This window comes from Pteropus vampyrus, unplaced genomic scaffold (assembly GCF_000151845.1).
Source record: "Pteropus vampyrus isolate Shadow unplaced genomic scaffold, Pvam_2.0 Scaffold394, whole genome shotgun sequence".
Classification (NCBI taxonomy): domain Eukaryota; kingdom Metazoa; phylum Chordata; class Mammalia; order Chiroptera; family Pteropodidae; genus Pteropus; species Pteropus vampyrus.
In genome coordinates, this window is record NW_011889175.1 from 472,972 (window position 1) to 489,559 (window position 16,588).

Here is a 16,588-nt window from a genome sequence, read left to right on the forward strand (position 1 = left end):
TCTGACCACGTTCCTCTCCACAGTGGTCTAATCTGTCGTGGTCTCTCACTCTGATTCCTAGAGGACACCAGCCCCCTCCCTGGCCTCCCAGCTTCCATCCTCATCCCCCTGAAGTCAGCTCCACTCAGCTCCTGAATTCAGGGTCCTGTTAAAACAGGCTCCACCATGACTCTCATGTGCTCAGTTCCCTCTGTTGGCTCCCAAGGCCATACCAAGGCCCACAGGCTTAGCGCCTCACTATCCTTCTGGCCTCATCCATGCCCTGTTCCCCTTAGTCCACTGCAGCCGAGCCACACTGGCTTATTCTAGGTTTCCAAACAAGCCAAGCCAACCCCAACCTCCCAGCCTCTGCAGAGACTGCTCCCTGTGCCCTTTCCCCACTCCATCTTCTTGTTCTTCACATCTCACCTTAAATATCACCTTCTCAGAAAGACCTTCCCTGACCACCCATCTCTCCATTACATCAGCTTTATTTTCTGCACAAAAAGATTTTAAATGTTATTCATTTTCTATTTCCTCCAATAAGATATAAGCTGCATGATAAACTTCAATCTTTCACCAGTTTTCAAGGATCTATCAAATAAAACTGTCAAATGACTAGAAAACTTAGAAAATACAGATGAATATGGAAACAAAAGCAATGATTACCATAATTTCCACCATTTGGAGATACCCAAAGTTATAGTGTTCATGCAATTCCTTTCAGTCTTTTTCTTTTCTATGTATACATATATTAAAAATTTGGAATTGTAATATAGTGCTGTTTTTTTTTTCTCCATGGAGTTATTTTTAGACTTAAAGTTGCAAAGAAGTACAAAGGATTCCTTTTTAACCCTCACCCTGCTTCCTCTGAAATTATCATTTTATATAACCATGGCATTATCATTCTTTCCCACCCAAGGGCTATTCACTTGTGATACTGTTAGTTTTGTACTCTATTTTCTGTTCCCCCCATATCCTAGTTGATCTTGTTTACTAGGGGAGGGGGGTAATATGAAACCCTTACTATGGTTCTAAGAGAGTTTTACAAAACATATTCACATAAATGTCAATTTTCTCATCCATGCAACACCAACCCCATTCTTCCCTTTCCAACCTTTCCCATCAATCTCCCTAGTTTCTGGGTTATCCTTCCTGCACTTTCTTGGCATCTGTGTATTTTCTTGTCTCTTTTTTTCTTATATAAAAGGTAGCATCCCATACTCATTTGGACATTGCTTTTTTTCACTTACCAGTACATCCTGGAAATCATATCGGTTCAGAGAGATTCCACATTCTTTTTTACAGCCGCATACTAATCCACTGTGTAGATGTACTGTAGTTCGTTTGACCACTGTCCTGTGTATGGGTCTTCAGGAGGTTTCCAATATTTTGCATTTACAAGCAATGCTGCAGTAAGTAATCTTGTGCATACGTTTTCATACTGTAGAAAGTATATATTAGATCCTAGAAGTGGGACTGCTGTAAGTGATGTAAGTAAATATGTCACTTTTTAGGTGTTACCAAATTTCTCTCCAGAAGGGTTGTACCAATTTGCACACTCCCCAGCTTTTTATGAGTGCTTGTTTTCTTACAGCCTCACCAACAGAATGTGGATTTTTCGGGGTTTTTTTTTTGTTTTTTTGTTTTTTTGTTTTTTTTTTTAGCCAGTCTGGCAGGTGAGAAATGGTATCTCAATTTTCTTTTAATTTGCTTAGTCTGTCCGGGCTGCTATAACAAAATCACACACACTGGATAGCTTATAAACAACAGAAATTTATTTCTCACAGTTCTGAAGGCTGGAAATCCCAGATTATAGTGCCAGCATTGCCAGGGTCTGGTGAAGGTCCTCTTCCAGGTTGCAGACTGCTGACTTCTCGCTGTGTCCTTACATGGTAGAAGGGGCTCTGTGGGGTCTCTTTTGTGAGAGCGCTGCATCTCATTCATGAGGGCTCCACCCTCAGGACCTAATCACCTCCCAAGGTCTGCCCCCTAATATCATCACCTTATGCATTTGGTTTTCAACATGAATTTCAGTGTGTGGGGGGGAGTACACAAATATCCAGACAATAGCATTGGCATTTCTCTAATCAAGAACATTTGAGTCTTTTTCATGTTTAAGAGTCATTTTTATATCTTTTTGGAAATTGTTCACACCTTTTTCTCATCTTTTATTGGATTTTTGGTCCTTTGCCCTTCATTTTTTAAGAATGTTCATTAATATTTAGGAATATTAGTCCTTTGTGTGATATATGCTGTAAATACTGTTTGTTGACTGTCTTTTGCTTTTGTTTAGTGTTGTCATGCAAATTAAAAATTCAGTCAAATTTTTTCATCTTATTGCCCCTGGATTTTGAATAATAGGTAGAAAGCTTTCCCTACATCAAGGTTTTAAAGAATTCATCCATGTTTTCTTCTAATACTTGGATGGTTTCAATTTTTACACTTAGATCTCTAACCATTCGGAGTCTATTCTTGGTATAATGTGAGATATGGATTTATTTTTAATCTTTTTCCAAGTGGTCACCACAGTTATCTCAGCACCACTTATTAAAAAGACCATCTTCAACTCAATGATTTGTCACCATCAGATACTGTTTACGCATGTACTTAGGTCTATTTCTGGGCTCTCTGTTCAATTGCACTGGTCTATTTGACTCTTCATGCGCCAAGACCATGCTATTTTAATTACAGAGATTTTAGAGTATGTTTTAATGTCTAGGTAGGCTAGTCCTCCATCATTTTTCTTTTTCAGTGATTTCCTGGTTATTCCTGTACGTTTATTTTTCTATATGAACTTTAGTCTAACATGTCTAACTCCATAAAACAGCTGTGATGTTTCTATTGGGATTGCATTGAATTTGTAAATTAACTTAGGGAAATTGATAGCTTTATAATGTTGAGTCCTCCTATCCAAGAATGGGATGGCTTTACATTTGTTCAAGTCTTATTCAGTATCTTTCAGGAGTATTTTTAACATTTTTCTTGCACATTTCTTGTTATATTTATTCCAAAGTATTTAACCTTCTTTGTTAACATTGCAAATAGGATTTTCACTACCATTAAAACCTCCATTGATTGTTTGTGTATGTTAATTTTGTATCCTGCTATTTCACTGAAATCTTATCGTTTGTGTTGATTTTATCATTGATTCTTTGGGGTATGTTATTGTATTGGAGTTAATTCTTTACTCCATCAGAAGGAAGTCGTGAGGCTGCTGGTGCTGTCCTGCCTCAGTGTGGGTGGGTTTTCTTAAAGGATATTTGAGGGTGGGAACAGCTATGACGAGCTAATTTTTCAAGAATGGAGGGTCCGTGTCTGTCCTGTTGACCAGTGTGAACTTGGCATCCAGCACAGAGCCTGGCACAGGGGTGATGCATGGGAAGAGCTGTCAGAAGGCATGGAGAGAATAGAGGCCTACTTACATATTGCCTGGGGATTCCAGAGTGAGCAAATGGCTGGCGAGGATACTAAGATGATATTTCCCCGACAGCCCTGATGGAGAAGCATGTTTTAAAAATGAAAAAGCAAGATCTCCAGGAGCAGCCCACCAACAGCTTCCCCTTCCAGGAACATTGCCAGTGAAAGTCTCAGAAAGTCTAGTTGCCTCTCCAGCCAAGTACAGAGAAGGGGAAGGGGTCTGAAGGAGCAGGAAGTAGCCAGGCATCACTCTAGACCCTCTCTGTTCATCCTTCATTTAACTCACCCCTTCCTAGTCTGTGCAGCCCTTCTACCTGTAAGGACAAAAACAGAACTCCAGTGTTTAGCAGAAGAAGAAACAGGACCACAGAAATGAAGTGACCTGACCAAGGTCTTGCAGCCAAAAACCAGAGAAACTGGAATCCCAGACCATGTTCTGACCCCAAAGCCTAACTCCTACCCACAAAGCCAAGTGGATTCCAAAAGGCAAGATTCATTTAAAACTTAGCAATTGGTCACTGCCTGTTTTTTTGGGCATTTCCAAATGATGCATGGGAAGAGCTGTCAGAAGAGCTGTCACCTTGTGTCTACCAAAATCTACCCATCCCTGGCTACAGATAAATCTGCTCTGTGCATTAAGGAATAGGCAGATAAGGGGTCACCTGGGCCCACGGAGAAAGTCTGCTAGGAAATGAGACAACAAACTAGAAAACCATCCGCTTACTGTGTAAGAACTGTAGAGTCTCACTGGTAAAAGAAGAGGTATCAATTCCCACAGCCTGCAAAGCAGCTATATTTCTCTCAGCCCTCCCTCTCAGGCCACAGAATGCCATGTACAGATCCAGAGTCCCATGAGAAATGGGGACATTTTTTAAAAGAAAAGCCAACTGCTTGTCCCATGCTCTGTTATTTTAGAAAGGCCATGAGGCAATTTGCAGAGGTACAGTCCTGAGAGTCTGCCTCAACCAGGCCTGTGATCTGTTCCTACTAAACAAGTCAGTCAAGATGGTTCCCAGATTAGCTGGCGAGAGCATGCGTCTATGCCGCTCTGATGGAAAGTGCTGGTTACCATGGTTACCACCATTACTGAGCTGACTAACTGCATCACGGCCGTTTTTCTGGGCACGTCAGCTCAACATTTCTGGGGTACCTGCTGCATAAGAGGCCCTGGTCTGGGCCCCTTCCTTACGCCAGGTCAGTTATCCTCAGAGCCCTAAGAAGTGAGCAATGCTCCCATTGGACAGATAACCAACATTCACAAGAGGTTCAACAACATGCCAAGGTTTCTTTGAACTCCTTTTAGAAAGTGTAAATCTAGAGCAGTGGTTCTCAAAAGGTGGTCCCTGCCCAAGCAGCCTCATCATCACCTGGAAAGTTGTTAGAAAACAAATTGTCAGGCCCATCCCAGGCAGACTGAATTAGAAACTCTGCGGGGAGGCCTAATATCTCCTCTGGGGCTTGAAATCTCTGAAGGTAGAGAACCATGAGCCAGAGAATCCCAAAGGACACAAAAACTGGGAGCCATCAGCAGCTACAGGTCCCCTAAAACAGTGCTTCCCAATGGATGTTCCAAGGAACCACAGCACTTCTGGAGGTTGTTAAAGAATATTCCCCAAACGAGGGGTTCTGTCAAATGAGTCTCAGAGACCCTGGCCTAAAGTTTAAAAGGTGTTTTTGTCACAAGTTCTTGAGTTCAACTAGGCTAATGTACAAGGTACCATGTGCATCTCAGAGACAGTACCCAGGTGTTACTTCCCGAATTTCCTAGGTTACAGAACCGTCTTTTCTCAGAACACCTTCTATCATCTCTCAGGACACCTGTGTTCCACGGATCCCAGTCTTGAAGGAGAAAAAGCCAAGAAATGCAGAAATTCAAGAAGGCCTTAGTAAATGCCAATCCCCATTCTGGATTTTACGAGATTGGCTTTCTCTTAGCTCCTGTTTAATGACAGCTTTTGCCAGTTCACCATCTCATGTAAACCAGAGAAACAAAGAGTTTACACCAGCCTTAACGGAGCCGTGGGGTTGGAATTATTAGGAAAAGAAAGTCCTGTGCCAGTGACCCTGGGGCCTTCAGTGACTAATCCACCGCCACAGCCCAGAGGCACCAGGAGCTATTATTGTTATTAGACTCCTAGCAATTTCCAAGAGCTCGTTAATTATTTTAATAACTGAAACTCTTCGGGTGGCCAGGCCAAAGAGATGAGTTTACTCATTCCTCAGATATGTGAACATTTGAAGCGAGCTCCCTGCTCTAGCCCCAGGGCTCTAGGAAAACAAGGTGGCACAGATTCAACAGCACCCAAGGGCAGACTTGTTTCAGAAACTTCTACCTGCTCTCAGAGTTGTAAATTCCTCCTCAGATCTGATGGTGGGCGTCTATGGAAGTCCCAGGAAGGGTCTCTGACTGACTATTCCTCGGACAAGAGGGTACTTACTTACTTACTTACTTATTTATTTATTATTTTTATGCTGACATTGGTTAGCGAAATCCAGTAAGTTCAAGCTGTACATTTTAACAGTAAGGCGCATATATATTTTTTTACATTGTGTTCACCTCCCATAGTTAGATTTGTCACCTCATATTTGACCCCTTTTATCCCATCTACCTCCCCTTTCCCCCCTCCCTGCTCCCCTCTGGTAACCACGAATCTACTGTCCATGTCCATGAGTCTCTGTTTGTAGGAGGGCACTTCTAATCTAGGTGAGCTCAGGTGGAAATGAAAGGGGACAAGAAGAGAAACAAAGGGAAAAACAAGCTAGGTGACATCATTTCCCAGAAGCCACAACTAATGAGGGCCTCCTGAGAGCCCCTGCAAAGCAGCAGGAGTATGTCAGACCAGTGGTCTTTGCCCTTACAGGGCTTGGCCCAGCACAGGAGGCAGACTGAGCTGAGGACACTGCAGCACCGGGCAGTGAGGGTGATGTGACATGAAGACTGAAGGTCAAGGGAGGTGAGACACAGAGCATTACAGCTTGGAAGCCAGAGTAGGTGGTCCGGCCTGTGACTGGCATCTTCCCTCATGCATTTCCCCCACCTCCAAGGCCTCTAGCAAAGTCCCATTAGAATCGTCCAGCTTATCTTAGTTGTGCCTTGCAAAGGTCATCACCCACATGAGAATTTAAGTGTGAATGGGGAGCTACCTCCAGATGACCAACATCAGCCAGAGTAGGAGCTCACATGACATCTTGGACAGTGAGGCACTTGGAGGTAAGAACCACAAGGCAGAAAGTCAAACTGGAAACAGAAAGGCAGAAAGAGCCTAGGACCCTGACAGTGCCGGAGCCATCACACCAGCTCTGGACCACCCATCTTCTTGTATAAGAAAGAGAAATATATTTCTTATTTTTTTTTTTTAAATCACTAGGTACATTAAGTATTTTTAAATGGTTCTAATCACATATTTTACATGTAAAATTAAAAAGCTTAAGTGTAAATTGAAATTATTTCACTAAAGATGCTGACTAAAATAAAATGTATATGCTATTCAAAAATTTTTTTTTTTAATTAACAAGAATCAAAGCAGCTGAGGCAGCTCTGGAGTGTACTGATTTTACAGCCTACAGAACCCCCCTCAGGGTAAGAATGGAGCAACACCAACAGATCTGGAACACTGTTACCCTGGCTTGCTCTGTCCAGTAATTCAAGGATGCCAGCCCCTGCTATGTTCCTCCTAGCCATTCCTGGAGTCCCTGGGAATGCCTCTCCCTACTCTAAGAACTAGTCCCTATGCCTACCATGTGCCATCTGCTCTCTTCCTGCCCTGGTTAGAAGCAATGTTCAAAACTACTCCATGACCCCTGCTGCCACAAGCCCTGCATGCCGCACAGGGAAAGCGACGTTCATGCAAGCTGGGCTCCAGCCATTTCATGTGGCACCTGAGTTGGGAGATTTTTATGACCAGCCCTGGCCACTGTGGATATTCACAGCATCCTCTCGATGATGCCAGGTGGGAGGATATCAAGCTTTTCTGGACCCATACATCCCAGGTGAGGAAATATGGTGCTTCAAAAATAAAAACACATTATCTTACTGGCAATAGGATGCTGCAGAGAGCTAAAATCGCTGGCATAGGAAGCACTCCAAAATTAAATAGGAAATGCTCCAATATTAACATCAGATTTTAGGTGAAGGATTTATTGGCTACCACAGAGGAAGATTTTTTAAAAATCACATTTCCACCAAAACAGATGCTCCAAATGAGCTGTGGGGAAAACACTAGACCAATCATGTACAAATTACCAAAGATGGCCCCGGCATGTCAAGAGTCCTGGTAGCAGATTCTTACCTCCCCGACGTTTCTAGTCAATCATTTGAGCTGGGAGGTACATCTCCACTGGGCTGCTGCCCCTCATCCTGCCCACGCAGTCCATGAATCGGTCGAGACAGGAAGGGCTAGGAGCCAGAGTGTTTGCCCTCTTAGCATTCCCTCTGGGACTGGACCACCAGGGGCACCTGTGACCTATTCAGCATAAGAAAGCTACATGCACAGGTGCCACATACGCAGAGACTGGGACAAGGCCTTCCAACTTTCGTTTACACCAACTTCTCAGGAGGGGCTGAAGCCTGTTTCCCCAAAGTTCACAATTGATTCTTGCCCGTGTCCACAACCAGTGTTCCTGAATCTCTCTCCACCTGCCTCGACCAGTGCTCCAAAAGCCTTTGCTTGCAAGCCCCAACTTTTCTTGTTCAGACTATCCCCAAAGACAATATTTGTCCTTTCTCTAGCTTCCTACTTGATTCAAGAAACAGCCTTCAATGCATTGTTACAGCTGAATGAAGCTAAGATATTTTCTGAACCAATAAAGGTGGTTTCACGCTCTATGGCCCAAAGTGTCTCCCTGAACGTTAAAACATTTCAAAAAAAACTAAGGCCACGTGCATCTGTTCCCCAGGCCTCAAACTCTCAGTAATTCTAAGGGCAAAGCTCCACACACAAGGCCACAATAAAGTAAAGGAGCCTCAGAAGCCAAGGCTGGTGGCCCCCTGCCCCAGCTCAGCACTGGGCAAACCAGCCAGATGCCAAAAGCCACTTCCCTGATATGGAGACCAAGCACCATGCAGAAGCCAACACATGATTCTCCTAAGGACACAGAAGCCCTGATGATGAGGTGGCAAATGCCACAGTGGCTTCATGCTGGGAAACCACTAAACACTGGGCTGGAGCCAACCACAGCACAATTTTGTGAAAGTCTAGAAATGCTGATTGTCCTGAGAACTATTCAAATAATGAGAAAATGATGACACTGGCTCCATGCACTGCTGGCTCTCCCCATGCAGACATGAGGGCCACCAGCAGGGAAAGGCAGGGCTCTCAGGATGAGGCAGCTTAGGGCAAGGGAATGGTTTGGAATTGCTGAAAGTCTGAATGGTGCCAACTCCACTTCACTGGCTGTGTGACCCTGCGGAGTTCCTTAGCCTCTCTGAGCTTCAATTTCCTCCCCTGGATGTAAGACCAGTATTTCGCCCTCTTGGATGGTCTGAAGGGTTAGAGACCATGAGACCAGCATGATGTCAGGTGGCTCTTCCTAAGGGATTAATTAGAGGCATCCAGCAATGGGAAACCACCATGAGAGGAACCAGGGAAAATGCAAGGCTGCAAACATTAAAGGGCTCAATAAATCCATTGGTCCCATTTGTCATTTACCCACAAGGGCCAGAAACGCAGGATAAAGACATTGGTGAAGGAGAAAAGAACATTCAGAAAACAAATTTGTCCCTCCCAAGAGAAGATTTTCCACATCGCTCCTAGCAGCTAACTTGGCAGCAGCCAGCATTTTTCTGGCATGATCTTTCCCATTCTATGGACCGCGTTTTCGATTCTCTGGAGTTAATATCCGGTCCCGGTTTTGTTCAAAGAGTTCTAACATTTTCTGCATGTCGTGGTCAGCCTCAATCACCTGGAAATTAAACACACAGTCACAAGGCTGCACTTAACCTCATCATCATCCTCCTTTCAAAGATGGGGAGAGAGAGATGGAGGCAGGCAGGAAGAGGCAGAGAGAGGAATGTTAAAGCCAAAAAGCTCCCCGTTCTAAGTCAATCTACATTCTCAGCTATATTTTCACTTAAGAATCCACTATTGTTGTCCCCACAGCGAGCTCTTAAATGATTCTTTTCTCATCATTTTACACCATCCAATTTTCTATTAATAAGGGAAAAAACATAGACTTTACTTCTTTAAAAATCCACTATAGTAATATCTCACTTTCCAGCAACCTCACTGCCTCAAAGAGCCATGAGTAAAAGTGTTTGAGCAGTCCAAACAGATGCCCCCAAGGTCATGCACAAAAGCCTATGCAAGAGCATCCTTCAGATCCAGCATTGAATATGCATTTCTAACAGTCTTAGGTATCCATTCGCCTGACTAAAGAGACTAGGCAGCAGCAAATAAAAAAAAGGGGACTGAGAAGCAAGGAATGGGCAGACATATCAACAGAGTTAGAAACGGCAAGTGTCAGCAAGAGAAGGGTTACCATAAAAAGCAAACACAGGAACTCAAAGAAATGAGTAATCTTGAGCAAAGAGTCCTACACACCTCAGCACCTCCTAAAGGCATCCCTGTGTGACAGCCCAGAACAACAAATGATATTCCTTCGGATGCCCAGGGTCACCAAGAAAAGGTGCAATGAGGCTCTTAACCTGCTATCTACTTGAAGAAGGGACAGTGGCATCAGAAAGACCACCATCCCATATGGTTAAAACAAAAGCCCAGGTCTAGAGGCTTCAACAATCTGGAACGTTCCTTTGTTGACGATGCTGGATATGTGAGATGCTACTGTGATAACTGGTGTAATGAAACTGAGACAGATCACGTTCACTCAGGTCTGTCCAACTTACTGAGACTCAGTCCAGAATGGGGACTATGAAAGAGAAGGAGCCCTTTCCAACCTCTCTACTTCCTTCTTCCCCAGAAAGTGAGGAGCAGCCGACATTCCCCGGGTCACTCATTCTTCTAGAAAAGTCTCGTGCCCTGTCAGGGGGACTTACCAGAACAGGGGCTCCTATGGGGAAAAGGCCTCCTTTGATGAGCCATTCCTCATAGAGGTCATGAATAGCGGCCAGGTACTCCTGCCAGGACACAGAAACAAAAACACACTCATGTACGCGTGCGCGCGCGCGCACACACACACACACGCACGCACGCACGCACGCACACACACACACACACACACACTCGCACACACACACACACAGGCTGTTAGCAAACCTCTCCCACCCAGGGTCTCGGGCAGGTAGGGCGAATGTCAATGACCATGGGGCAGTGGCTTGGACAAAGCAGCCCACAGCAGCCAACCTTAGGTGGACAGCAAGAAATGCAGCTGCGCATTGGGCCAGTCAGCCTGGCCATCACAACAGTCAGAAGAGTCACCGCGGCTGCCCATCCCATCCTTCCGCTGCACTCTGCTGATACTTCATACACACCCTCCAGCCTGACTTCTCTCATTTACTGCCACTTTTCTAGAAGCAAGCTCACCAGTTTCTTGGGTGGGTAGGATCCATGGCCACACCATGGCCTGGTGTCCCAGCCCTGGGCAGCCTGAATTCTTCACTCCCACCAAGAAGAACACGGCCCTCTCTGGCCTAGGAGTCCCACTCGCGCTGCTTCCACTCCACCAGACAACTTGTAACATGGACTCTCAAAACCAGTGGTCTCCAGTCTTTTTGGCACCAGGGACCAGTGCTCCTATGAGAATCTAATGCCTGATGATCTGAGGTGGGGCTGAGGAGGAGATGCTAGCGCCAGGGAGCGGCTGCAAATACAGATGGAGCTTCGCTCGCTCACCCGCTGCTCACCTCCTGCTGTGTGGCCCAGTTCCCAACAGGCCACAGACTGGGCGCTGGGGACTCCTGCTCTAAATCACAAAGACCAACTTCTGAAAGCCCAAGAAGGTGAAACCCATGGGTACAAAAGCCCAGGTCTAAGACATGCCCCTAAGCCGTCCATGCCTCTGTACCAGGCAGGACTCGATCGTACACGCTCTCCCATACATAGGCCAAGGTGCCTCAGCCACCAACACCATCTCAAGCGGCAATTTACTCCCAGCTTAGACGCTCTCATGTAAACCGCACTGCCGCCTTTTTTACTGAGTGCTTCCTTAGCAACAATAAACAGATTTGTCCTGTAGGTCTAGTCAAAATCATTATGATAATGGCTTGGATAATGGCTTAGAGGGACTCCAGACGTGGCATTTCTTTAAAATATCTGAGTCACGGCACAGAGTTGTTATGCCCCATCAAAGCGTGGTCCATCCCTGCTCCACTGTACCCTTCCTCCAATCACTCCTGTCTCTGGATTTCAGAGGAACTACCCAGAGTGAGGCCTGGACCTTCATGGCTGGAATCTACCTTGCTGGTGCCCAGACAAACAAGGCTGGGCAGGGCTCAGGAGCTGGACAGGCCTCCAGGGCCGTCCTGAGCTTAGACCCCCATGACATCCCAGGATGCTTGCCTAGCCTCTGTCTGTGTACTTCCAGTGGTAGCTTCTCACATGGGGCACTCGGTTCAATATTAACTGAGAAATTCTTAGGTGCCAGGCTCTTGGACATGCTGGGGATAGAGAGAATGAGATCTGATATTAAAAAGTTCACAGTTTCCTGAGGGATGAGGAAGAACATGTAAACAAATAGCTTCAGTCTGCTTGTCCTAAGGACAGTGATCATAGTCAGCCCAGGGGGAGACGATGGAGAGAAGGTTAGGAAAGTCTTCTTGGAAGAGGTAACATCTGAGCTGAACTTGGAAGGCAAAAGAAATCACTATGCAGAGGCACTCAACATGTGTAACTCCATGGTGAGTGAGCAAGTGAGTGATTTTGTGTGTGTGTGCGCATGTGTGTGCGCATGTGTGTGTGTGTGTGAGAGAGAGAGAGAGAGAGAGAGAATGTGTGTGTGTGTGTGTGTACACATGCATAGCCACATTAGTTCGCTATGGCCAGAGTGTGAAAGACAGAGAGTGGAGGGAGATAAAGCCATCACGTGGGCTCTTGTATGGCATGCTATGAAATGGGGACTTTATCCCAGACCATGATGAGGCACTGAGGGTCTGGGGCTGGGAAACTGCATTAGCGTACTGCACTGGAAACATCACCCATGCAGCAGTGTGGAGGCTGAATTTTGAAGGTGGATATGGAGAGGGAGGGACCAGGGCAAAGAGGGCTGTCCAAGCCTGTTACAGCAGTCTTGCCTAGAGTACAGGGCACTGAGCCAGAACCCAGAAGGGCAGGGCAGTGTGTTTACTAGTGAGTGCTACTCCAGGCCGAGCATTGTGCTAAGTACTGGGGATGCAGCAGCAGTAAGGACACATTCTAGAGCAGGTCCAGAGGGCAGGAAGGCAAGCCATCTTCAGGAAGTGACCTGGACACGCCTTGTTGATGCCTGGGCAGAGATGGGGAGGGTGCCGACTGCTTAATCTGGGACACAGGAAGTGAAGCAGATCTAGACATTGCATGGGATCTCCAGCCACAGAGGAAGTCAGAGTTCGCCCTCTGATATGCTCAGTTCCTATTTCTCTCTCTGTGACAACAGCACAATGATCTCATGGAGGGTGGGGCAAGGCTAGGGTGGTGGCAGCTTCCCAGTTCATCTCTAACCCAGTTAAAGGGGGTTCTTACCAATGGAATGACCTTCTCCTCTTCCCTGCATCTCATCTTTAACCTCTGATAACAGGTCTCAGGAGTGGTCTGGAGATAAACTGAGATTACAAAAGTACACAGCTCTAATGACTCTGTTCACTGCTTGAAAGTGAAAGCCAAGGAGAGGGGGAAAGAAGGAATGCGACAAGGCATGGCAAAAAAACATCTGCCAGAATCTCTGAGCAGGAGACACAGACCAGGGGCAGCTCACAGCTTGACCACTGACCAGCTTTGTGACCTGACAGGCACCTTAACCCTCACCCAGACTTTTGTTCCCTTTCCATGTCATCAGCCCCACGGGGTCATCATGAGTTGAATTAGGTGTGCGCGCATGCACACACACAAACACAGAGCTTAGCACAGGACCAAGCACCCAGTGGATCTTAGTAAATGTCCAGGTTCTGTCCCCTCCTCCCTCCCTTACAAACTAGAAAAACCCACCAAAGCAAAATAGACCCAGGGGAAAACAGCTTGAGGAACTGAGACTAGGGTGCTTCTCCAGGAGGGACCAGAAGCCCACAAATTCTGCATGCCCTTGGGGAAAAGGCTGAATTGATATAGGAAAAGAATCACCAATGGTAAGGGCCCCCCACCTATCAGCCCTGCTTGTTGGGTGCCTGAACAAGCTCATCCTCACTGAGCCCAGGGGATGGAAGACTAGAAGGGAGGCTGGGAGAGAGGTCAGGAGGGGCCGCCTCACCTATCAAATCCACGGACACATCGATGTTCCTCACGATCCAGTCAAACCACTCCGACAGAACCACATAGTCCACTTCAGGCATCTTCCCGCTGCAATGAGAGGTGTAAGGGCTCTGATTACCCACGAGAAAGTTTCTGAAATGCACCATTCCCCAAAAGGAACTAGGGATGGCTTTTGTTGAAAGGGCACTGCCAAGGGCACCATGGCACAGCGTGATCCATATGACAATGGATGTAGAGTGATGATAAGGATCCTAACACCCCTGATCTCCCCCTGTCTGGGGATGGGAACTCCAAGAGGAGAAATGGGCTTTAAAGCCTGAGGACAGGGACAGCACTCAGGTTAGGAGGTAGAGTAGCAAATTTCACTTTCAGAAATTTATTTTGCAGAAATAATCATGGATGCCCACTGTAGAACTGTTTAGATAATGAAAAACTAAATCTTGGTATATCTATGTAACAAAACCATGCAGTAACTAAAAGATGATGTTGTAAAATAATATTTAATGACATGGAAATGCTAATAATCACATGCTCATAATTCAATGAAAACAGCAGGACATAAAACTGCATACAGTATGACCCAACCATATTTTCAAGAGTATTCATCCATATATTTTGAAAAAAGACTGGAAAGAAAAACATCAAAATGTTAACTGCTTTTCTCTGACCTACAGGACTATGGGAGACTTTCATTTTTTTTCATTATACCTATTCATATTTTCCAAAATTTAACAACATATTAGTTCTCATATCAAGAGTGAAGAGCAGGGGAAGAATATTATATATTGAAATTGTTAATGAGAAGGAGGGAAGGAGGGAAAGAGGGAAGGAAGGGTGGGTGGGTGGTGGAGGGACGGGAGGAGGAAGGAAGAAATGGGGAAGGATGAAAGAGCCGAAGAGTGAAGAGAGAGACCTGGCGTCTACCTGGCTCCTGCGGATTTCCTCTGCCCGGAGAGGTACAGGAAAGATAGACAGAATGGCAGCAGCTGGAGGAAACAAACCTGTTAACAGCTGGGTGACTCTCAAAGGCCCAGAGAGAAATTCCCCCTCTTAACATCCTCTACCCATCCTGGAGCCACTCAGAACTGGGTTTGGCAAGAATGACCACAAGGAGAGAGGAAATGCCCGAGCTGCATGCGGCAGGGGATCTAGGCTGAGCTGAGGAAGGAAAGAGAAGCCTGGCTTCCACGATCCTGAGGAATGTCAGGCAGCAGGTGCTGTTTTATCCACTTTTGTGATTTTCCTCCTGGCAACGCTGCCCGGCTCCTCACGTGTCTGCCTCAAGAATGGGGCGCCCAGCCCCACCGACCAGCCACTGCTTTTCTTTCCATAGCACACACAGAGGGCGGCGCCTCTCCACATAAAATCCAACGGCGCGATTCGGCAAAAGTGGACTGAAAAGGTTTCACAGAGCCTTCCTCTTGTCTCAGGATGGCAAAATCAAGGTCTTGGGTCTACATAAATCCTGCTGACTTTCTCTTTCGCACAGTTTGCTGCCACCTTTGCCCTGAGGCCCAGAGAGCTTCAGCTTGCACAGCACAAGTTAGAACTGAAATCTCATACTCAAATGCCAGCCACTGTGTACACATTATTTTCTTTTGTTTTCATAAGACTTTGTCAGGTCAATTTTAGTCCCAATTTAAAGATGAGGAAAACTAAGGCCCAGGAAAGTTAAACCCAACTCTGTCTGAGCAGGGATTCAAGCCTGACTCTCTGTGTTCCCCAAAACCAAATGCTCTACATCACTCACCCTCCCTAGTCTGTCAACTGAGGGGTCTGTTCTGGATCACGTCCAGTGTCTCATGACCTTAGCTCCAGAAAGGCCACAGCTCTAAGGTCTATGATTCAGGTCATGAGTCCCCCATCTAGACTAGAGACAGGGAGGAATCCAAGTGCCAGGGCCAGTCAGGGAGGTAGAAGGACCTGCCTGTCTTTCCAAAATGCGAGATCTCAATCAATGTCCCTAACCACCAGCCCCAGGTGAGTCCGCATGTCTTTTCCCAGGCTGAGCCCACTCAGTTCTCTTACTTCTGCCCTTAGAACATGCAGACCAGGCAATCTTGCAAAACTCATTCATTCAATTACTCAGCCCACGGGGCTCAGGCCACACAACTGCCTGCACAGCTGCTTTAGCTACGTGAGTCTTTCTCACCACCTTCAGCTTTTCATTTCAGCACACTGCCCACATCTCAGAAGTTCCCGTCTTTAAGGAAACTGTGTAACAGGAATCTTCCACTTCATCAAGTTACATAACCCTCTCAGACCCCTAGTGGCCTAATTACACTTATATTCTGTCCACCCCAAATTGGCTGGGGCTGGAATAAGCAGTCTCTGCCTACAGGAATTGCTCACTTGTTTTGAGACCCAGAAGGCAAGACTGCCCTTCAAAAAATTCTACTTTGGAAGAGACAGAATTCCAGTATGTGAGCTTTTGGGGGCACCTAAGTGTGCCAATGCAGACAGCAAGGCCAGGCCTGCCGTACTCCCTCCCATCCAGGCCCCCACAGATTCCAAGCCAAGGTTGCCAGGGCTTCTGAGAAAGAGGAAAGGATCAGCCCCGATGCTGAAGGGACAGCAGTCACTCGCCTCCTGCCTTGTGAAAGGGCTGTCCCCACAAGAGCCCTCAGGTGGGACCTGACACCCCCCACACACACTGTTTGTGGTTCCCAATACCGAGCCGAAGTTCCCACAGGTGGGAACCAAAATATCCTCTTCTAGGTATAGGCAAAGGATCCAGCCAAACCCAGTTCTAGGCTACTAAATGTTTAGTAGTTTAGGGGAAGCAGAAACTTCTCAAAACATCTATTTTCTCAGTAACACGTCACTGTAGATGACCTATGGCATCAAGAGGAGCT

The 16,588-nt window shown here is 46.2% G+C and overlaps 1 protein-coding gene across 1 annotated transcript in view; it reads right to left on the reverse strand.

The window, feature by feature from the left end:
• Nucleotides 1-7,516: 7,516 nt before the first annotated feature.
• Nucleotides 7,517-16,588, reverse strand: part of TK2 (thymidine kinase 2, mitochondrial) — a 27,773-nt gene continuing 18,701 nt past the window's right edge. Inside the window, exons 6-9 of the mRNA XM_023523554.1 lie at nucleotides 13,732-13,820; nucleotides 13,011-13,090; nucleotides 10,391-10,471; nucleotides 7,517-9,300 (exon numbers count right to left, since the gene is read on the reverse strand). Coding sequence (XP_023379322.1) covers nucleotides 9,202-9,300; nucleotides 10,391-10,471; nucleotides 13,011-13,090; nucleotides 13,732-13,820 — 349 coding nt within the window. The 3' untranslated portion in view covers nucleotides 7,517-9,201. The remainder of the gene's footprint in view (nucleotides 9,301-10,390; nucleotides 10,472-13,010; nucleotides 13,091-13,731; nucleotides 13,821-16,588) is intronic.